The sequence below is a fragment of the Pogonomyrmex barbatus genome, unplaced genomic scaffold (genome assembly GCF_055798465.1).
Source record: "Pogonomyrmex barbatus isolate J1 unplaced genomic scaffold, ASM5579846v1 scaffold5, whole genome shotgun sequence".
Classification (NCBI taxonomy): domain Eukaryota; kingdom Metazoa; phylum Arthropoda; class Insecta; order Hymenoptera; family Formicidae; genus Pogonomyrmex; species Pogonomyrmex barbatus.
In genome coordinates, this window is record NW_028297149.1 from 2,798,378 (window position 1) to 2,823,439 (window position 25,062).

The 25,062-nt window shown below is 31.1% G+C and overlaps 2 protein-coding genes, 1 long non-coding RNA gene and 3 pseudogenes across 3 annotated transcripts in view; 3 read left to right on the top strand and 3 right to left on the bottom strand.

Moving 5' to 3' along the window:
* LOC148935313 (uncharacterized) overlaps window positions 1-25,062 on the top strand; it is a 343,230-nt gene that overhangs the window by 75,821 nt on the left and 242,347 nt on the right. The gene's annotated exons all lie outside the window — the stretch shown is intronic.
* Window positions 2,167-2,861, top strand: LOC148935316 (uncharacterized; annotated as a pseudogene).
* LOC148935317 (uncharacterized) overlaps window positions 7,248-25,062 on the top strand; it is a 33,543-nt gene continuing 15,728 nt past the window's right edge. Inside the window, exon 1 of the long non-coding RNA XR_016140350.1 lies at window positions 7,248-7,653. This is a non-coding gene — a long non-coding RNA (uncharacterized LOC148935317). The remainder of the gene's footprint in view (window positions 7,654-25,062) is intronic.
* On the bottom strand, window positions 16,772-20,255 carry LOC148935318 (uncharacterized). The gene is given in 5 exon segments (XM_089081499.1): window positions 16,772-17,986; window positions 17,988-18,646; window positions 19,079-19,274; window positions 19,337-19,508; window positions 19,805-20,255. Coding segments are annotated over 5 exon segments (2,403 nt in total). The 3' UTR covers window positions 16,772-17,061.
* LOC148935319 (uncharacterized) lies at window positions 20,561-23,543 on the bottom strand (annotated as a pseudogene).
* LOC148935320 (uncharacterized) lies at window positions 22,726-24,543 on the bottom strand (annotated as a pseudogene).

The window sequence follows — 25,062 nt, forward strand, 5'->3', positions numbered from 1 at the left end:
TCCGTTCGTTTTGAAATCTTGGATGTCCTTGCTAAGGGCCTGTTTGACGAGCTCGCTTATTGCGACGATAGCGTAGTTTCTTCAGGGCCCGCCTTCGTCTTTGCACATTGGAAAGAGAGGATGATGTCAATTTTATTGAAAGAAATGAATGAGTGAAAGAAATCGTTGGAGTGCGAGAGAGGTATTGTTGGCCGTAAACCCTAAGGCTATCTCCAAAATATGTCGGGAAGCCGAGAAATCTGACGGGGAAAAGAGGTAAAAAAGAGAAAGAGAAAATGCAGAAAAATAGATTTTCCGAATTATTTAATGGTCATGAACCTGCTGAGTGCTCCACAATGTTTGAGAGTCTGAGAGGTTCGACGGTCAAAGCAATGAAAAGAAGCAAATTTTGCCAAATTATTCGGCGGCCATGAACCTGTTGAGTGCTCCGCAATGCTTAGGGAGCCCGACAGGTCCGACGACTGAAGCAAAGAGAAAAGAAGCAGATTTTGTCAAATTATTCGGCGGCCATAGACCTGCTAAGTGTTCCACAATGTTTGAGAGCCCGAGAGGTCTAATGGCCAAAGCAGGGAAAAAGAAAGAGAAAAGGGAGAAGAAATGTAAGGAGAAAAAAGCAGAGGATAGAAAGGAGGGAGAAATAAGGGAGAAATAAGAAAATATAAGAAGAGACCCAAAAATTATTATTGGAGAACTACGTGTAATTAAACCTTACTGTTATTTAGTTGCAATGCTGTGAACTTGGAACCTGCGAGGTGGAAGCGATGTCACCAGGAAGACTTGCTCACTTGCACTTACAAGGGACCTGTCATAACTGTCCGGAACCGATTTGATTCTCCTTGAAATATGTTATTAAACACAAAAATCTAAGAGACACGTATTTTTTTATATGTGCCCAATCAGAGTTTAAGGGATGAAACAACCCCTCAAAAGCTAACCTATATTTTTGATTTCCATCAATTATCAACGAAACTGTGAGATATATAAAAAAATGTTTTAGACAAAACTTTGATTATTTCTTATGTAGTTTATAACTGCGTATTTAGATTTTTTAAAATTTAATATTTTTGAAACTATCCCACTCCCTATTATTATTTTTACGTAATTTAAATTTTTCCTAAGAAAAAATTGAAAGGAATTTTATGCCAAATTCAACCGTATATAATAAAGTTATTTTAAAGTTATTAAAATCGCATTTTTTAGAAATAATCTGAAAACATAATCTGAAATCGCTATATGCATCGTTTGTGCTTTTATGTAGCGCTTGGCACAATTGTGTTTCTGTTTTATATATTACAAATAATAATAACAAATAATAATTTTCATTGTTTTTCTTTAATTATACATATAAAAACATTTACTACTTTCATTCATACTTTTATATTTTGTCATTATCTTAAATTTAGACTTATTTTTATTTTACGCGAATAAATATATTCTTATTTGTTTATATTGTCTTTCTACACTAATTCCTAAACGTACTTCATAGCATAATTATTTTTTAATTTGTTTAAGATGCATTTATTTTGTAACAGATTTATCAATTTTTTATTGTTTTTTATAAATATTAAAATAATTATGTTATTATATATTATTTAGCCATTCTAAAGAATACTCCTATTGTTTTGAGAAAAGTCATGTCAAAAAACGTGAAAATTAAGTAATAATATTACTCTTAAAATACGTGTTTGTGATATAAGAAGTGATAATAATTTTATTAATCGTATCATCATTATAAAATTATCATAAAATATGTTATTGTTATTGTTTATCTTTATTATGTTATTGTTTATCTTTCGTATCGGAACGTCTTCCAAACGTGACATTTTTTAAGCTTAAGTGCAAAAATAGGTATCAATAAATCCAATATATAAATACTAGATTTGCAATTATAGTCAGTAAAGTCACTTTGTTATAGTGCGTTAAAGTGTTCTAATATATGTGTCTATTGTATATGTATATGTCTATTGTATATGTATATTTCTATAGAAAAACAAATTAATGATTTTTAATCCAATTAATGTTATCAGGCTTTTATTGGCCTCCATAAGTTCGATATATCTTATGGAAACGCCAATAATTGAAACAAAAATAGAATTGAAAGAAAACATCCAAAAATTATTATTAGATAGTATTTTTTATCACAATGGATTGGAAATAACAGAAAAAATGTGTCTCGATTTCCAAGAACATTATAAATTGCATACTTTTGAAATAATTGAGGATGATGAGGAAGCATGGAGCGAAGATAATTTAAATATTTATGAATGTTTGAATGATAATGTGCACTTTGATAGTTCTTATAGTGGCGAGCTGGTGGATATTGGCGAAACTACACTAACAATGAAGATAATGTAAATGATGAATGAAAAAGAGAAATCGCTCTTTAAAATTTGTATAGTATAAATTTAGAAGAGTGTCATCCGAACGTCAATTGGAACGATGGAAAGAACAATTACAATCACATAGAAATCGTATGGGAAAATTATCCTATATTTTCCAATTTACCCATAATAAATTTACCGCAGCTGTTCAATCAGACCATATAATTCATGATGTTGATTTAAAAACGTGAGCTCTACAGGCTCAACAAGAAATAAGAAATTAAATCCTATGTTTAAAGCATCTGATAGTTGGATAGCAAAATTCAAAAAGTCCCATCGAATTGTTTCAAGAAAAATTATAAAGTTTGTCACTAGAAAAACACTGAAAAATTCAGTTGATCTGCAAAAAAATAATCGAAGATTTTTTAAAAACAGTGAAACCCCTCACTGAACAGTTCGGATCTGAAAGTATTTAATGCAGATCAAAGTGGATTTCAATTAGAAATCCATTCCAGAAGATCACTATCTAAGAGGGAATAAAGACAGAGCATTATACAATCTGTATCATTAACAATCCATTCATACACGATAGAACCAATAATATCGTATGATGGTAGAGTGTTATTCTCTTTATTATATTACAAAAAGCTAATATGTTTGAGCCAAGAGTGAAAGAAATTTTGTTCAGACTAATAAATGTTATTGTGAAAGCATAAAAAAAAATCTGCTGGTAAAATGACAGCAGGTATACACAAATTTCAATTGTATTTCTTTTATAATTATTTTAGCAATCTAATAAAGTTTAATGTTATTAATATAAATTATTGTTTCGTACAGATTATTTTAAATCTTGGTTATCAAAAGGTATTACTAGGAAAATACAATCATTGGATGTTTATGTCATTGGATTCTGGATTTGGAAAAATTTTGCTAAAAAATTTTCTGACACCATTTTATTATTGGAAAGTGATGTAAATTTACATCAAATAATATAATAAAATTACAACATCTTTGATACATCTTTGATACATAATCAATTATCATCTACTCAATATTACAACTTATTTAAATAATTAAATATTCGTGGTTTAAAAGTGGATATACGAATAGAAGACTGGAAGAATTTAAAAATCCAGTAAAATTTAGTTTTGAAGAAATTTTAACAACATGTGACATCGAAAATTGCAACAAGAGCTGTAATAAGATATTCTTGGTGTAAAAGATCATTATGTTTAAAGCATTTTTTTGTGGAATATCATTATTATAATATCTATAATGATATAAATGAATGATATAAATAATATAATAATAATAATATAATATATAAATTATATTATATGTTATATATGTAATTAAATAAAACGAATAAAAATTATTATCATTATTATTACTTGTAATACATAATGCAGAAAAGCAAAAGCAAATAAAAATAATTTTAAACTTAACTTAAACTTAAGGTACTATAATGATAAAATATATGAAGAATGAATAAAAAAAGTGAATGTTTTTATATGTATAATTAAAGAAAAATAATGAAAATTATTATTATTGTTATTATTATTTGTAATATATACAGCAAAAACACAAAATTTTACCACGCAAGCGCTATATAAAAATACAAACAATGCATATAGCAACGTTTTCAGATTATTTCTAAAAAAAAATGTGATTTTGTAAAATAACTTTATTATAGTTGAATTGGGCATAAAATAAAATTCCCTTCAATTTTTATTCTTAAGAAAAATTTAAATTATGTAAAAATAATAATGGGGAGTGAGGGTAAAGTCTCGTCGCAGTCTTTTTCGGACAGCGACAGATGTTGCACACAAGGCCTGCTTAAGGAGCCAAGCTGAGAAACCTTAACTTGTGAATAATCTTGTGTACTTTGGAGACGGAAGCGGTCCATCAGAAGCTCCTGGCTTATTAGGTAGTATCCTAGGATCGTCTTCAGGTATCAGGATGGGTATTCACCGAGATCAGCATTGGATTTTCTGTTCTCTTGCCGATAAAAGGCGAAGATCATCGGGGTCAATTAATATATCCGAGTCGGCCATAATCGGTAAGAATCGGGTAACAGGTCGGCCGAACTCGGATTCTGAGGCTGATTCCGCCAGAAATGATTTTGCCGAATGGGCTCGATGATTCTGCGGATACGTTCGATGACGGTAGCGGGGCCAGCGGTGGGGGCCCAACGCGTGGACTATTATATTACACGTGTTGTCCACGTGAATTTTTGCACTGTTCGAATTTAATTGTAGCGTCCGTTGATCGACGCGAATTGTCTGACAGTGGAATCGCGGAGGATCGCCGTGTCGGTACTCCGATAGATAATCGGTCGAGGAAAGAAAAATACAATTTTACGCCGTTTTTCGTTATTGCTGGATTCATTTACCGGTAGACAAGACAGTACTCATGGAAGACATAAAAAGTTTTAAACCCAGTAAAATATCCATATGCTGAAAAAGGATTTTAATTAGTTAGGATTTAATTAGTAAAGGATTTTAATACAGATTAAATATATATATATTGTTTTTAGAATAACTTACAGAAAAATATGGCCATGATCGTATTCCATTGCCAGATTTATTGTTATGATCTTTTACAGCTTTATATGTTCGTTTTAACTCTGAAAATTTAGATAAACATTGTATTTCTGTAATTTTATATCCATGTTTTATTTCAATTTTATATCCATTTCCGCAATTAAAGACCATATTTTTTTTTTAAATATTTTTCCCGTTACAAAGTCATTTTGTCTTAAATTGTATTCTTCTAGCAATAGAAGTATAACTTCATGTGGTCATTTGAAAACTATAAAAATAAATCTATTCAAAAAAAGAAATTATAAAGAAATTATAAAGTTAAGAAAAAAATTATTAAAGTACCTCCAATTTCTTCATTTGAAATATTCTGTGCTTCGTGTATTTCCATGGAAATTCTACAGTGTCTCGTATATCTCATCGGTACAACAATTGTCACCTAAATAAAAGAATTATAGTTGTAAAATAAATATTATATAACATAACTAACATACAAACTTACATATACTTTTGTTTTACTTACCATTATTAGTTTCCATGGAAGATTGACGGTTTTAATTGAATGAGGATTTTAATTCAAAGGTATTATGATGTGTTGTTGTGCAAAATCTGGATCTGTAACGAAAAATCCTATATGTAAAATATGTAAAAATACGTTTTTAGATACAAATAAAATGGGAACATCCCGTTTGACGCGTTTTGATCACAGCTATTCACAACGGCTGATAGAGCATTTCAAACTCTATTCAAATGCTGAATGGCTGATTAATTGCAACGTGGTCAAATAGTTCCCACCCAATAAAATTATACAGTCAATTTGTATATATAAATTTAATAAGATTAATGAAATATTACACTACTTAATTTACCTCTTCAAAGTCTTAGATGAGTATAAGAAGTTTCTATGATCTTATATTACACCATCAATTATATATTATAGAATTGTCAATATGCAGATATCCGATAATTTGAGTATAACCGTAAAACCGTAGGGTATAACATGGTAAAAGTAAAAGTAATCGTAAAATACAACTAAATATGATTTTATTTTATTTTCAATTTTAGATAAAAAATATTGCATTACCCGGATACCCGAGTATATCGAGTATTTCCCGGAATGTTGTGTACTACCCGTGTATTGAATAAAGTTAAAAAATGGAGTCTAATCGAATATATTATCTTTTACTTTAAGGAAATACAGTCTAAGTGGTACATATCTCTATATCTTCTTAGATTGAAGAATCTCTTTACTCTAACCCATGTGGTAGCACTTTTAATTTAAAAAAAAATTATGTTACAAAATTATTTCTTTACTCTAACCAATGTGGTAGTAGTTTTAATTCTTAAAAAAAAATTATGTTACGAAATTACCATACCTAACTCAATTCTAGTCGTTGATTAAACTAAAAAATAAAATCTAAGTGCTAGTATCTTTGTATTTTCATTGGTCTTCCTATTCTAACCCAAGTGGTACTAGCTTTAATTAAAAAAAATTATTTCCGCATTGCCAACTCAACTCAAATGATATCATTTGTATAAAAGTTTTGATATCAATAACTGGTGCCAAGTTATAATCTTACTATAAAAATTGTGTTAAAGAAAATCGAATCTAAGTTATACGTATCTTCATTAAAGAATCTTCCTCTAATCCGTGTGATAGTAGTTTTAACTCTTTATTTGAATTTTCAATGAAGAGTCTTTCTATTATGACCCAAGTGATACTAGCTTTTAATTCTTTAAAGAAGACTTTGTTTCCACCTTGCCAATTCAAATGATTATGTAATAATGTATAAAATTTGTATAAAAGATTTGATATTAATAATTAGCGCCAAGTTATAATCCTATAAATATTGAGCTAAAAGTTCAATTCCACCTTATATATTTCAAATTATATATTTCATTTGTACCAAAAATTTAATATACCATTATTTTTAAAAAAGAAAACTCAAGTGGTAGTATCATTATTTAAAACTAATAAAAACCAAATATGTATATCTTGTCTATCTATACTCATTCAAGACTCTTTTTCTAATCCAAGTGGTAGTAATTATTTAGCTTTAAAATATTATTATATCACAAAATTGTTTTACTCAATTTAAGTTTTTATCACAAAGAATCAGGAGACACGGTAGTGTCTCGGGTGTCAAGTCAACCGAGAACACTGCCGTGTGACTTTACGCGAGTCGTCGAGGTTCGAGCATCTGAAATTATCGAATCTCAATAATGGCTATACTGATCAAGTTCTAAGTAGGCTTGATCGATAGCTTGAGTCCGACTTGCATAATAAATTTTTATTTTTCTGCTACGTGCCCTACAAGTAGAAATATTGCTACACAAAGTCCGATTTGGAAATTTTTACTTTAAGAAACGTCATTATCGTCGCCTTTGTACGGCTGCAACGTCTGTCACGAGATATCATTATTAATCTTATCAACCCAGCGGATTATCAGACTGATAAGTCAGGGTTATGTCAGGGTATGTAGAATCTAGCGAATCAATTTTCGCTGGGTCCTGCAGTGACCCTGATTTATCGGCCTGATTTATCCACTGGATCGATAAAATTGATTGATGTAAACACGGTAGTGTTTTTGGTTAGACCTCTCGGGTATCAATATAATAATAAATACGCGTATATTAAAATTAAAAAGGAAACATTAGTATTAATAAATTGCATACTACTATTATTCTTTTTCTGCACGTCCGAGTGGTGGCCAACGATGTTGACGTTCGCGGCGAGTTTGATTTTGTAATAATTTCGGAGTGTAACTCATGTTTGTGTCTATACTTTGCAGGTAAGTTTTATTTTTCATTTTATCAGAGAACAAAGATATTATTCTTTTATTCAATCTTATCTACATACTCTTATTACGTCACTCTAGAAAGATCAGTTCCAAATCGAATAAAAATGAAAATTTGTCAATTAAAAAAATAACATATTTAGAGAACTATACATATATTATAATTTTGAATCATATTTCTAATCAACTACTTATTATTAAACAATTACATACATACATACATACATATATATATATATATATATATATATATAGTTGCAAAATTTACAAAGAATTTAAAGATTGATATTTGATAATTTCCAACTTATATTGATCTTAAACTATTTAATAACAATATATATGTGTGTATATATACACATTGTTTGATCGGATTGCATGGATGATTATTTAAGTTTATTATTTCTTCCAATATATATAGAATATATGAAATAATAAGATTACATGTTTATTTATTAGGTATATATGTATATATATATATATATATATATATATATATATATAATATAAATTTTATTATATTTATATATATAAATTATTTATATATATAAATTTTATATTTATATATATATATATATATATATATTATATAAATTTTACACAATCATTTGAGTTGGCAATATCCACTATACTTGACACCCTTTTTTTATTTTTTTTAAAAAAAAAGAATTTTATTGTGTGTATATATATATATATATATATATATATATATATATATATATATATATATATATATATATATATATATATATATACACACAATATATATATATATATATATATATACACATATATATATATATATATATATACACAATAAAATTATCTTTTTTTTAAAAAAAAATAAAAAAAGGGTGTCAAGTATAGTGGATATTGCCAACTCAAATGATTGTGTAAAATTTATATAATAGATTTGATATCAATAATTGGCGCCAAGTTATAGTCTTACAAACATGAAACTACAAGTCCATTTTAGTCAAATTATATATTTAAATCGTATAAAAGATTTGATAAATCACTGTTTTAAAAAAATAAAACTCAAGTAGTAGTTTCTTTAATTTAAAAATAATAAAAACCAATTATATGTATATCTTTCTATCCATTAAAAACTTCTTTTTCTAACCCAAATGGTAGTAATTATTTAACTTTAAAATATTTTTATATCACAAAATTGCTTTACTCAAGTTACGTTTTTATTACAAAGAATTATAAAGTAACAGTATAAAATAAATGATAAAATTTTATTTAAATAAAACAATTTTTATGTAAAAACACTTGGCGCTGCTCATACCTCTAAAAAGAATATGAATAAGATGTGTGTGTGTGTGTGTGTGTGTGTGTGTGTGTGTGTGTGTGTGTGTGTGTGTGTGTGTGTGTGTGTGTGTGTGTGTGTGTGTGTGTGTAATTATAATTTAATCATATTAAATAATAAATTTTGCCTTTATTTGTAACATTCAAATAATTTCATCATTAGTTTTGCATTTTCGTTTGATCTAAGCAGCGCCAAGTGTTTTTACATAAAAATTTTTTTTATTTAAATAAAATTTTTTTCATTTATTTTATACTGTTACTTTATAATTCTTTGTAATAAATACGTAAATTGAGTAAAGCAATTTTGTGATATAAAAATATTTTAAAGATAAATAATTACTACCACTTGGGTTAGAAAAGGAAGTTTTTAATGGATAGAAAGATATACATATAATTTGGTTTTTATTATTTTTAAATTAAAGAAACTACTTGAGTTTTATTTTTTTAAAATAGTGGTTTATCCAATCTTTTATACGATTGAAATATATAATTTGACTAAAATGGACTTGTAGTTTCATGTTTGTAAGACTATAACTTGGCGCCAATTATTGATATCAAATCTTTTATATAAATTTTACACAATCATTTGAGTTGGCAATATCCACTATATTTGATATTTTCCACCTTTTTTTTATCTTTTTTTAAAAAAAAAGATAATTTTATAGTGATTAAAGTAACAGTACAAAATAAATGATAAAATTTTAGTTAAATAAAAAAAATTTTTATGTAAAAATACTTGGCGCTGCTCAGACCTCTAAACATATAATTAAAAAGAACACGAATATATATATCAAACTTATTTTTACGTATTAAAAAAATAATGTTACAATGTGACAATGTCAAGAGTAAAAATATTTATCGACATTTATCGATATGTAAATGTGAAGAAATTATGCGTTTGTGCAACTAGAGAGTTCTACTTAAATGTAGAATTTTAGTTTTGATTTCATGTTTATTATAAATTGTAAATGCAATCAAGTTATTATACAGTTAATTAGAATAAGTATAAGAGTATATATTTATATAAATATAATATTATAATTATCATACATATGGAACAAAAAATCATATCTTTATAACATTCAAATAACTTCATCATTAGTTATACATTTTTAATTATTATTTTCTTTATTCGGTCGAGCAGCACCAAGTGTTTTTACATAAAAATTTTTCTTATTTAACTAAAATTTTATCATTTATTTTGTACTGTTACTTTAATTCCTTGTGATAAAAACTTAGATTGAGTAAAACAATTTTGTGATATAATAATATTTTAAAGCTAAATAATTACTACCACTTGGATTAGAAAAGAAAGAGTCTTAAATGAGTATAGATAGACAAAATATACATATTTGGTTTTTATTAGTTTTAAATAATGATACTACCACTTGAGTTTTCTTTTTTAAAAATAATGGTATATTAAATTTTTGGTACAAATAAAATATATAATTTGAAATATATAAGGTGGACTTTTAGCTCAATGTTTATAGGATTATAACTTGGTGCTAATTATTAATATCAAATCTTTTATACAAATTTTATACATTATTACATAATCATTTGAATTGGCAAGGTGGAAACAAAGTCTTCTTTAAAGAATTAAAAGCTAGTATCACTTGGGTCATAATAGAAAGACTCTTCATTGAAAATTCAAATAAAGAGTTAAAACTACTATCACACGGATTAGAGGAAGATTCTTTAATGAAGATACGTATAACTTAGATTCGATTTTCTTTAACACAATTTTTATAGTAAGATTATAACTTGGCACCAGTTATTGATATCAAAACTTTTATACAAATGATATCATTTGAGTTGAGTTGGCAATGCGGAAATAATTTTTTTTTAATTAAAACTAGTACCACTTGGGTTAGAATAGGAAGACCAATGAAAATACAAAGATACTAGCACTTAGATTTTATTTTTTAGTTTAATCAACGACTAGAATTGAGTTAGGTATGGTAATTTCGTAACATAATTTTTTTTTAAGAATTAAAACTACTACCACATTGGTTAGAATAAAGAAATAATTTTGTAACATAATTTTTTTTTAAATTAAAAGTGCTACCACATGGGTTAGAGTAAAGAGATTCTTCAATCTAAGAAGATATAGAGATATGTACCACTTAGGCTGTATTTCCTTAAAGTAAAAGATAATATTGTTGCGGCTGTGCGGTATTCCGTTCGGCGCTGCTAAAAAATAATCAATATCAATCGATAAGAGTTTGAATAGAGGATCGGCCCTTGGCAACGCGTCATTCTCCGACTGTTTTATAGATTTGACGGCCAGATTCCGCGGTGGCCGGACGCGTTTCTGTACCGTTGGTTTAATAAAGAGCGATTTTTTCCTAAAACAGTGTTCTTCCTTTCCGAAAGCGCTCCGCCGAGTATCGCGATCACGGGAAGTAACGCCGCGAACGCGACAATTTTGGGGGCTCGTCCGGGATCGAATTTTTCGATTCGTGTGTGTGTGTGTGTGTGTGTGTGTGTGTGTGTGTGTGTGTGTGTGTGTGTGTGTGTGTGTGTGTGTGTGTGTGTGTGTGTGTGTGTGTGTGTGTGTGTGTGTGTGTGTGTGTGTGTGTGTGTGTGTGTGTGTGTGTGTGTGTGTGTGTGTGAGAGATAATGGTGGAGCAATAAACAGAAGAGACGAGGACTGGACAGGAAGAGGCGAAAGGTCGGAGAGATCTCTGCGAGAAAAAGGGCCTGTACTCGAGCGGAAGGGCCGGAGGCGTCTCCGAACTTGGAGGAGATTCTTCGCTTAACGCTGGAGGAGCTTCGCTCTCTGAGGGAGGAGCGCGCTCGTCGAGAGACGGAAACATTTTCAATGCCCGGTCCGCAGGAAGAGATTTCGCAACGTCCGATATCAGGCCAGTCATTTCCTTTTTCAAATTTTAGTTCCGACTTGAAACTTAAACCCGATACTTATGACGGTAGTGTTCCGTTGCGCGAATATCTTACGCAGTTTAATTTAATTGCGCGGGCGAATAATTTGGGAAACGCGGAGAAGGCTGTCGTATTAGCGTCATGTCTCTGAGGAAAAGCGCGTGCGATTTTGGAAGGGGGCACGGATTTTGAGAACTCTCAATTTGAAAATTTGGTCGCGCGTTTAGAGCTATGTTTTGGAGAAAATTTATCCTCGCAAAATTATTATTATCAATTTACGAATTGAAAACAGAGATTCGGAGAAGATTTAGCTGCATTAGGCTCGGATTTCGAGCGTTTATCTCGATTAGCTTATCCTGAATGTTCTCCCGGAGTTCGTGACAAAATTGCTTGTTCTCAATTTGTAGTTGCATTGTCTGATGTGAATGTTAAACAGACATTGCAGCTAGAAGGGTTAACATCTTTGAGGGCCGCGGTAGAAAGAGCTTTGGCTATTAAAATTATTAGGGAGAATTGTTTAAAAGAGCGGAGAAATTTTAATTTTAAAGAGGTTAAAGATTGTTCGAATTTTAAGAGCAATCCTGATTTAAACGGGTTCAGAATCTCGTGGAACGAGGGGTTTAAATTTTAACAAAAAGAAGAATTTTAAAATTGAAGAGAAAAAGGAATGTTGGCAGTGCGGAAAACAAGGGCACTTCCGTTCTGAGTGTCCATCACTTTCTGTTTCACAGCAGGGAAAATAGGTTTTGTCGAACTTACAGGGGCGGGCTTGACAAATGGAAGAAATGCCCCAGATGTTTGTAGTCGTTTTGAGAGAGGGTGTGAAAAATCAGAAAATTTTGTTTTCCAAGGCTCTCTTAATGGGAGAGACTGTTTTTTTAAATTGGATACGGGCTGTGATACGGGATGTGACCTTGGTGAGTAGTAAATTTATAGGGAGAAAAGGGAAGCGTTTTTCAGCAAAGGAAGAAAATTTGAGATATCCTACGGGGGAAAGAGTCCCGATCAGTTTTAAAATGTTTGCTAAGATAAAGTTAGAGAGATTTAATTTATAGTTACCGATTTTCGTTGCCGATATTCGAGAGGATTGTATTTTGGGTGCGGATTTCTTTTCACGAATAGGGATGCAAACTGTTATAGAATCTTTTCTCCGTGGAGGTCATAGGGAAGATTTTTGTCGTCGAATTAAGCAAGAGGACGAAGCTGTGCCTGCGGAGTTGGAAGAATTCTTTAATAATAATTCCCGAGAGTTGAAGGAAGATCAGAGAATAGTTTTCGCTACATTGTTGCGAGAATTTCGTGACGTGTTTTCGGAGCAAGCTGTTGCAGGAAAGTGTGAAGTTCTTCAACATAAAAATTGAATTAATGGATTCTTGTCCTATCAAACAGGCTCCTAGGAGAATTCCAATTCATATGCGTTCAGAAGTTGAAAAAATTATGGAGGACATAAAAGAACAAGAGGTAATTGAAGAATCTTCAAGCCCTTGGGTTTCTCCAGCAGTTTTGGTAAAGAATAAAGATGGATCTCTTAGATTTTGCATTGATTTTCGGAAATTGAATGCGGTTACGAAAAAAGATTCTTATCCGTTACCAAGGGATGACGATCTTCTTGATCAGTTATCGGGAAATGCCTGGTTTTCTACTCTGGATTTGAAGAGTAGTTATTGGCAACTGAAAATTCGTCCCGAAGATAGGGAAAAGACTGCTTTTTCTGGGGAATGGGCTTTGGCAATTTGTTGCAATGCCTTTTGGTCTGTGTAATGCCCCGGCTACCTTTGAACGTCTTATGGAACGGGTGCTTCGGGGTTTACTTTCGAAAATTTGCCTGGTTTATTTAGATGATGTGATAGTATTTGGCAAAACCTTTGAGAAAATGAAAGAGGATTTAAGAGAGATTCTTCTAAGATTTCGTGCTGCGAAACTTAGTGTTAAAAAAATGTGATTTATTTAGGAAACAAATAAAATATTTAGGTCATGTTGTTTCTTCTGCCAGGCTCGCTACGGAACCTGAGAAGACTGAAGCGGTCACTGAGTGGCCAGTTCCTCAAAATAAGAAACAGGTCCGAAGTTTTCTTGGATTTTGCTCTTATTATCTATATCGGAAATTTGTTAAGGGATTTTCTTCAATTGCGAAGCCTCTGTTTAAGTTAACTGAGAATTTGACTAAATTTGAATGGACTGAGCAATGTCAAGAAGCATTTTTGAGGTTAAAACAGACATTAACGTCTGCACCTCTTTTTTCCTTTCCGAAGGGGGAAGGAAAGATGATTTTGGATACGGATGCTTCAGGTTTTGGAATAGGGACGGTACTTTCACAAGTTCAGGACGGCTATGAGAGGGTCATTGCTTATTATAGTCGGGTTTTAACAAACCTGAGCGGAATTATTGCACAACAAGAAGAGAGTTATTAGCTTTGGTAGATTCGATGAAACATTTTCATCATTATTTGTATGGAAAGAGTTTCTCTATTCGAACTGATCATGCTTCTTTGAGATGGTTGATGTCCTTCAAAGACTTGGAGGGACAATTGGCTCGCTGGATGGAAAGGTTAACAATACGATTTTGATGTTGCTCATCGAAAGGGGATTATACACGATAATGCCGATGGTCTTTCGAGACGCCCTTGTGTAGAAGAAAAATGTAGATTCTGTTCTAAAGTGGAAGTTCAGAGAGGGCTTTTTGAGGATAAAGTAGTTGCTCGTATTATTTTGCGTGAGGATTCTTCTGAGGATTGGCGAAGGGCCCAAATAGAGGATCAGGAACTGGCAATGTTTTTACTTGCCAAAGAAAATGATTTGCGACCTTCTTGGGAGGAAGTTTCTTCGAAAGGATTGTCAGCCAAGATTTATTGGCATCAATGGCATGCCTTGGTCCAAAATGGGATTTTGCATAAGAGATGGGAGGCTCCTAATTTGAAAAACAGTTTTCTTCAGTTGATGGTCCCGCGAAGCAAAGTGAAGCAGATTTTAGAAGAAGCTCATGATACTCCTTCTGGAGGGCATTTCGGGATCAATAAAACGCTGGAAAAGATCCGGAAACGTTTTTTATTGGGCAACCTGTAAGAAGGATGTTGAGGAATGGTGCAGAACCTGTAAGATTTGTATTAGAGGAGTGCTGCAGATAAGGGGAAATCTCCTTTGCAGATCTTTAATTCGAGAGCTCCTTTTGAGAAGATTCAGATGGATATTTTAGGCCTATTACCTGTTTCTTCTTTAGGCAATAAGTATCTCCTAATTGTTGTTGATTGTTTTACTAAATGGGTAGAGGCTTTTCCTTTGAAAAATATGAGAGCTACTACGGTAGCAGAAATTTTTGTTAATCAGGTTGTTTCTAGATATGGGGTCCCGTTGGAACTTTATATTGATCAGGGAAGGAATTTTGAATCACAGCTCTTTCAAGAATTGATGAGAATTTTGGGAATTAGGAAAACGAGGACGACCGCTCTTCATCCTCAGTCTGATGGTCAAGTTGAAAGACAACATCAGACAATTTTACAGTATTTGTCAAAGTTTGTTGAAGAGAATCAAAAGGATTGGGATCGTTGAATTCCCATGTTTCTTCTTGCCTATAGGACCTCTAAACATGAGGCTACAGGCGTAACTCCTTCAGAATTGTTTTGCGGAAGAGATCTTACCTTGCCGATGGATTTGCTAAGAGGTACTCCTTCCAGTTATGGTTTTTCCAAGTCAGCGGAGGAGTACGTTCGAAATTTGCGGCAGAAGCTGGATGAAATTCATCAGAGAGTAAGAGAGAGATTAGAATCAAGGTCTTTGAAGATCAAATGCTGCTATGATTGAAAGGCTAGGCATCCCGTTTTTGAGGAAGGACAGAAGGTTTGGTTATTTAATCCTCATCATAAGAAGGGTAGGTCTCCCAAACTACAGAATGATTGGGAGGGGCCTTTTGAGATAATTAAGAAAATTAGTGATGTAGTTTTCTGTATTTCTCGTTCAGATGGTCGGAAAAGCAAGGTTGTGCATGCCGACAGGTTAGCTCCGTATAGAGAAAGGGAAGAATTCTAAGAAGAAGTTTTCGGGGCCCAGTTTTCCAATTTCGACATTACTTTTATTTCTTGTTAATTGTTTTGAGTTACTGTGTTCAGTTTTATCTTTCTTTAAGCTTCCTTCCGTCGTGAGAAGCGTCGGGGGGGGGGAGATCCTCGAGCCTGAGCATCAAATAAGATCTTCAAGCTCGTGTTTCAAACTGAAAAGAAGTCTGCCTCGCCCCCGGTTTTCCGAGTCGTGGTTTTTCCGGGGGACGATAGGCGAATGCCGAGGCAGGGGCTTAGTTTGTCTTTTAGAAAGACGAAAGGGTCCATGACGATTATCCCCACTTTGCCCGAAAAATGGAAGAGAGAAGTGCGCAAAGCTCAAGACGAAGAGTCAAGAGTGAAACGCGCGAAAATTTCAAGAACAAGATTCTTCTGAAGAGAAGACTGGGATTGGAAGTAGCGGCGCCCGGTAACCTGAGGCAGCAGCCTAGGGAAGTCGCTAGGAGCCCAGAAATCTTTTCCAAGAGGAAGTTCTTGAAAGAGGAAGAATTGTCGGGACGACAATTTTTTGAAGAGGGGGGCAGTGTTGCGGCCGTGCGGTATTCCGTTCGGCGCTGCTAAAAAATAATCAATATCAATCGATAAGAGTTTGAATAGAGGATCGGCCCTTGGCAACGCGTCGTTCTCCGACTGTTTTACAGATTTGACAGCCAGATTCCGCGGTGGCCGGACGCGTTTCTGTACCGTTGGTTTAATAAAGAGCGAGTTTTTCCTAAAACAGTGTTCTTCCTTTCCGAAAGCGCTCCGCCGAGTATCGCGATCACGGGAAGTAACGCCGCGAACGCGACAATATATTCGATTAGACTCCATTTTTTAACTTGGTACAACAGTTTCTTCTTTTTTTTCAAGTACATCCCTATACTTGACACCCTTTTTTTTTACCTTTTTTTAAAAAGGTAATTTTTTAACGACATCACGCATTTTGTTAAGCATTTGTTTGAGAAGTGCGCCTATGCTTGATACTTTTTATATAATAAATATAATTGACATTTTCTTTATAAACAATATTTATTTTTGTTAAATATAACTATGATATTTTGCTTAATACATGTTGCTATATACATGTTTAGTAACCATTTTTTATAGAAATAATATATAAATATCTTTAGCACTTTTAGGCCATTGCTTTTTTATAACTTGCGCATCATCAATTTCAAATGCTAAATTTCAAGTACTGGATTTCCTTCTCTACACATATTCGTATAATGACCCTTTTCGATACAAGTTCCGTGATGAAAAATAGCATTTATTACTTTATATGCTTGTCCAGCTATTAGTATTTTAGTTGTCGGTACACCACGCAAGCTAAATTTGTGTGGTATTTTTACTAATTTATCATCCTGTAAAGAAAATAATATTGAGTGTATAATAAGTATGTCTTTCGTTAAAACTAATTCATTTTCAAATAACATATCATTTCTTTCACAACGTTCACATGATTTGTCAAACGATTGACGCCAATGTGATGAAAATGTAGTTTTTAATAGATCATTGAGATCAAAACTTTTCTTTTTCATATTGCTAACAGAAATGGAAAGGAGAGTGTTATTTTTAGTAGTAACTTTTGTATCACCACATGAATTGCATCGACAAGTTGCAATAACTTGATGATTTACTAGATTTTGTATATAATCATATTTTGTACAGAGAGCTGTAAGAAATTCAAGTGCGTCTCGTTTTATAGCAACCGAAAAATTCTCTCCTAAAGATTTCCGTATTTCATAGGTATCCAAATTGTTCATCCCATGTTCATATCGATGTGCAAGTAAATTTAATACATCCAGTTTATCATAATTTAACAACTGATCAACTTTTCTGATAACTTGTAAATGCAATAAACATTGTAATACTGCATTTGCATAACATGAAACCTTGTCTATATTTTGAAAATTATACATAATCCATTTGGTATCTTTTGAGAGAGCCTTTTGATCTGACTCTTGAACAGAAGTAATTGTTTTCAATAATATCCATGGAACATCTTTAACTTTACGATAACGTTCTTTCGAAACAGTAATCATTTCTGATTCTGGATTATGTATTCGTTTTAACCGATTATATTCTATAATAGCTTCTTCACTAGCATATGGATGAAGGATCAAAATTAATTAAATGCAATCCATCCAGAGACGTTACTCGAGATAAAGCAACATAAACTTGACCACAATTAAATATGGAATTACCTATATCCATAATAGTGTTTTGCAAACTTAATCCCTGACTTTTATGACTAGTGATACCATAACTCAAGGATAATGGAAATTGTTTTCTAATAACATATGCTCTATCCATCACTTGAAACTTAACACTCACTCTTTCAACAAAATACTCCAAACCAGATGGTAAAAGAAGTTTTATCTTTTCTATATAGTCAGTAATTGTATCTTGTACAATTGAAATGACTGTAGCTATTGTACCATTTACAAGACCCAAACTAGCATCAATATTGCGTCTTATCATAACTTTCGCCCCAATTTTAATTATAATTTGTTTTGAAAGTCCAGCTGTTCTAATATTATCATCATCGTTATCTGTCAATATCTTTATTACCCTTTTTTTCATATATGAAATACAATCAATTGTATCTTCAGCTATTAATAATATTTCTTTTGAAGCAATACGATTTAACATTGCAGTGTTAAGAACGTCATACATATGACAAGTAGGCAATAAACAAACGGTATCAGATGGCAAATTATTAATAAAATCATACAATTTATTTACTCGTTCTTCGAAAGATTCATCCTTAAAAGATATTTTTCTTTTTTCGAGAATTTTACAATCATATTTGGTTAATAAACCAACACGAATTCTCGAGAGTAATTCACGGTAAGATCCGTCTCCTTGTTGGTGCATATTGATCGTCAATTCATCATAGTCAAATAAAAATAAAGTTGTCCATAGATTAATAGCACTTAAAGAACCAAGATATTTACGAATTTTTTCATCTGATAAATGTATAAAAGCAGGATCTTCATGTATGGGAGGTAATTGAAGCAAATTTCCAAATAAAAGGATATGCTTTTAACCAAACCAACCATCATTACAGTCAGTAGTATCGAATATTTCGGATAGTCGTAAATGTATTTACATTAAAATCAAATTTGATATCATTGATACTTCATCAATTATTATAAGAATAACATCTTTGAGATCGGCTCGTATAATTTTCAAAACGTGGTCAGATAATTGTTTATATTTAGGAGTATGACCATGTTCAACAGGTAACTGCAGTAATCTGTGAACTGTCAAACCATCTATATTAAATGTTGCTATACCAGTGGGTGCTGTTATGGCAGTATCTTTAAGATTTTGTTTTATCCAGCACTTAATTGTTTTAATCAGGAAACTCTCGCCAGTACCTCCTTCTCCACTAACATGTAATCGTAATAACAATTTATCTGACATAATGGTATTAATGACTTTATCAAATACCCTTCTTGATCTATATTCAGTTTAGAAATCATTTCAGATATATCTATTTCCTGTTTGTTTCCAAGATCTTTAAAATCTTGCATCGCTTCACCAGCTTCAACATTTTGCACACCTATTGGATTATCAGGATTATCTTGAGACACATTTTGATTTGCTAAATTATCTAAATGTTCTTAAAGTAATTGTTTTGCAGTTTCAAATGCTTTTTGCAATTCCTCTAACTTTTCATGATACTGTAATGCATTCACAAGATGTAATTTTACATTGTGAAATGATTCCGCATAAGTATCATATCCATTTTTAAGTTCTTCTATTTTCCGCCATGGTTTAAACATAAGAAGTAATGAAAAGAAATAATTTTCTGGCCGCGTTTTAACATCATATCTATAGTGATTAATAAGATATTCATGCTGTCGTCGTTTAAGATAACGACAACATTAGTCATCTTAAAGAACTCAATTTTTTTACTTTGTGGTTTTATTTTCGTAATGTCAAACCACTGTGCAAATTCATATAATGACATCGATTCTAAGTCTTCTGGTCTCTCTGGATAATGATTATCTATTAAAGATGGATAAAATATGTCTGTAGAATCTTTATCAAGAATTTTAATTTCCTTATAGCTTTTAACTTTTCTGTATCGTATTTGATTAACATCTAACCATCTAACAGTCGTATTTGGATCAGTCCCATATAATGGAATACCCAGCAATGTGTCAGCAGCTTCAAGAGCTCCACATTCCCTATTATTCATGAAGCGCAAAGCAATATTCCAAAGATAACTCGCCACCGATTTGTTCTTATTATTTTTACTATCAAGGACAGAATCAGATAATTCACATTTTCCTGCCTTATTCAAATACTTAGTAACATAATAAGTAAGTATAGATGATTTTTCACCTATAAATTGTATATCCATGTTTCCTTCCCATGCAGTAAGAAGGATGGAATTATAATCATTTATACCAATTTCGATATCGGTTCGAGGAAGGTCATAAAGCCTACTTTTATATTTTAATTGTTTCCTACCTGCTATTGAACTTATGACATCTCTCATAACAAATGTTTCTGTAACAGGACGCGGAAAACCGAAACGACATACACGAACAACTTTGCGTCCTATCTTCTTAGAACGAAGACAATAATCGTTATGTTTGTGTTGTTAATATGTATTAACTCGTCTGTATAATAATGGTGAAATATTTTTATCCGGCAATTTACAAGTTATATATTGTAAAATAAATGTAGACACTTCTTCTGGAGAAGATTCACCAATAATTGGTGTATTTTTAACCCAAAGTAATAAATGAAAATGTTGAATACCTCTACCTTGATATTCTCGTCGCCAAAAGTAATGTATTATTTCTCCGATCGGATGATCTTTGGAACAAATAAAATCAAGCATTGCCCGAAACTTATTGTCGAGAATTCTCGATGTTGATACAGGATCTCTAGCAATAAGAACACTGGTAGATAAAGAAGACTCATTAAATCATCCATTTATTTCACGAATATATTCGCCTAATTCATTCCACATATACTCGCTAGGACTCAATGTTAGAAATCACGTTACAGGACCGTAATATTGCGTCATACAATTTAAATCACTTCTTGGTTTACGCCAATATTGTTCCGTATTTCTTAAAGTAGAGAAAATAGTACTTAAATCAGATTCTAATAAATCTTTTTGCAGTGCTTCTAAATATTCTAAAGCCGTGTAATGGTCTCGCAAATTAGTTATATTCAATTTATGATAAATACCACGATTTAATTGACGTATATTCGCATTATTTAATAAATAAAATAAATATTGTTGGTTTAATCTATATTGTGGATGTTTTGATTTTAAACGACATTTGATAAATTCATGATCATGAAGTTTAATTGATCTAGTTTGATATTGTCCATTAATACCAAAGGAATATAAATCTGGGAAACACAACATATCTAAATTTTTTTTACGGTTATCTAAAGGCAAATCTTGAATTTTTAACATTTGATATAGGTTGGTAGCAGATTCGCGTGTTTTTTTTTTTTCATATAAAGGATAAATGGTATATTGGTCATAATGACCATCACTGTCATCAACAATTTGAGTTAACATTGCTTTGTACTGATTATTTAAGATAGTTTCTACGTTATTGTTCGTTTCTTCCATTGTACCTTTTGGACTCAATAATAATTTGTAATCGTCATCCAAAACAAATTCATCATTGTTTTCCGCTTCTTGTATTTGGAATTCTGGATTACTCAATTTTTCTAAGCATGTATCGTGAGTTTTTGGCAGTATAATATGACGATAAAGAGGATTGTTATGCTTTAATCATATTAAAGCATCAAATATTTTTTTAACATTTACCATTTCTTCCCAAATAATTTTAGATTTTGTCGGAATACTTCTAACTAAAATGTATAATTCATGATTTATATTTATTGGATCGGTATCCTTCCATAATTTGTTCCACGTTTCTTGTAAAGGAAGTGGTAAATGAAAAGTTCTACCTTTTACTTTTTGTATCATTTGCCTTTGAGGCAATTTTTTGTTAATAACAGTTCCCATTTTAATAACAGTTTGAAATGCCTTAGCTCTTTGTATGAGAATTTTTTCGAATGTGTTAAGAGATGCTATTACTTCGGGTACATCATGAACAATAAGATTATTTAAAACGCAATATGCAGGCATTAACCCGTTACGGAATTTGCGTTCACAATAATCGCATATATACTGTGAATTAATAATACCTTGTTCCTTTATATATGCATTAAATCTCTCCAAACTGGAATATTTATTTGTGCTTTAAACTTATTAATTTTGGATACATTTCTTTTGTAACAAAGTCTTTCACATGATACACAAACATATCGAGGAGTGTCTGTGGAGTGTCCACGCTTAGTTAAAGCTTTAAACGCGTTTTTATATTTATAAATAATATCCTCATCACTCAAAGTAGTATCGGTATACTGATATCTGTATATATGATTTGCTGTTTCTTGTGCCAAAGTTATAATTTGATTTAATGTATCTAAATCAGCAGATGTTAAAGTTTTCTCTAAATTTAACATTTTTTTCATAGAAATTTGTCATTTGATAAACTAACCGTTTAAAATATCTGACTAATGAGAAATGAGGTGATAACAATTGAACAGGAAAAAACATCGCTTTGCAAAGAGTTGTATCAATGTAACAAATATGTGTGTGACCCAATTTCGTATTTCGAATTCTCTTTTATTGTACATTTATGAATTTTCTGTAATAATTCTGGTATTCTCTTGAAAGTACATGTACTTATCATTCGAAGGAATGTTTCATAATGATCAATTAGAATTGGATCATGAATTTTACATAATTCGTTACATAACCATATTTTTTTGTTTGTTCTTTTATTAAAGGTAATACATTTGTATTTTGATCTTTTAATTCCAGAGATTGTGATAAAGTAATATTACGATACATAGAATCGATAAAATAATTTTCAGACGAAGTTGTATGCCTCGATTTACTACAAAATGCACTTAATTTATCATAATAAATGCACTTAATATAATATATTATATTAATTTATATTTATATAGTGCATATTATATATGCACTAATTGTTTTACATTTAATAGCAAGACTCAAGCATACTTCTGATTTCTTTTTTAGTAAAGCTAATATTTTATACATATTGCGAATATAACTGTCTCGAATATGCATACAACAACGTACGATTCTTTCAGCTTCTAACCGTTTTTCAACGTGATTTTTAATATCAAGTTTGTTATAAATCTTCTCTATAGCTTTAGGATTATAAAACTTAATATTATTTCGTGACCAAAATTTTTCATACTTTTTAATAATAAATTTTGGCAATATCGCGATTATTATTTTTAACAAAAGTAGATTTCAATTTCTTTTTTTCAAAATATCGTTTATTATATAACCATTTTCGATCATAATTTATTTCTTTTTGTCTATTTCGTTCAAGCTGAACATTTTTTAAATAATTCGCATTCGCTTTTTTGCGCGATTATTTTCTAAATCCCTTTTGTATTGAAGCACTTGTTTAATACGATTATTTTCTAAGTTCTGCTCATATCGACGTTTTATAGCATGATTATTTTCTAAATCCTGTTGGTATCGATGACGCTTTACAGCACGATTGTCCAGATCCTGTTCGTATTGATGACGTTTTCTGGTAAAATTATTTTCTAAATTTTCTTTATTTTAATTTTCCTATTATTTTGAGAACATTTAATTATATTTCTTTCCGTCTGAATATTATTGACTAATACTTCCATAACATTGTTTGAAGCACTTTGCATTAATTGTAAAACTTCTGGATATAAATGTTGATCTTTATTTTGAGAATGCTCATTTTTATCTTGTTCGGTTTGAATATTAATTTTTTGTGTTAATTGTATTTCTTTAGAAACGCTTTGCGATAATTGTATTTCATTTGTTGTATTTTGAAGCATTAACTGTATTTTATTTAATTCTTGTTTAGTAATATAAATATCGCGACATTTTTTTAATCGAGTCGCTTTTTGTTGTTCCGTTTCATGTGACGTATTGTTCGTATACGAATCGCTTCAGCTTCTCCCGCTTGTATTACTGCTAATGGAAGTATTTTTTGAACAACACTATATTGCGGGTCTTGAGGAAAATGCTCAATTACATTCGTTTCAAGAATTTGTATTAAATGCGAACGCATTAACTTATGTTCATACTTCACTTTGTCAGGTTTAATATTAAATAATAATGAAGTCGCAAAAGCTATTGTGAAAACACCGCAATCACTACTATTCGGTTGATATTGCACAGTAGGAAATTTGACAGGATTTTTTACGAAATCATGTTTTGGAAACAATCTTTCCAAAAATTGTTTATGATGTTCGTGCAATCTTTTGTTATTTAAGGAATATATATATATATATATATATATATATATATTTTTTTTTTTCCTATCATAATAGCTACATACCCAATGTCCATCTGATGAACTTGATGAACTGTGTAATATTTGTATATGCTTTTTATCCATTGGTATGGATGGTATAGTATCAAGTAACTGTAATTTCCATGTTTCAACAAGTGCATATTATGAACAATTTCGTAAAAAATTTTGAAAATGTTTCATATGCATGTCTGTCAACCATTTACCCTGGACAATTATATCTTTCTCTGTAGGCTTTAAAGTTATAAATTTCTTTGTCTGTATAGACATTTTTATCTAAATTAATTTTTATATACTATGTGTAAACAATTAAAGCGCTAATAACAGCTGATATTTTTAAGCACTTATGGCAGCCGTTATACAGCGCCAAACAATCGATATTTTTTAGCGCTTATGGCAGCCGTTATACAGCGCCAAATAGCTATATATGTATTGTGGCAGCTGTTTTGTATAATATTATAGCGCTAAAAAACTATATATATATATATATATATATATATATCAGGGTTTTTTGATATATATATATCAAAAAACTATATATATATATATATATATATATATCAGGAGACACGGTCTCCGGTATACTAATAGTGATCTGAAACTGACCTGAAAAAAAAAATATATAAATTAAACTTTTCTCTGAGTTTAGAATACTAATTCTACAACTATGTCCTTTTCGGCCCGATTACAAAGGTGACATCTACTGAATTCCTACTACCAATCGAGACTCACCGAGCCGCCAATCGCTCTCAGAAGCGTTTCACAAAAAAAATGTGTCCGAATTATATC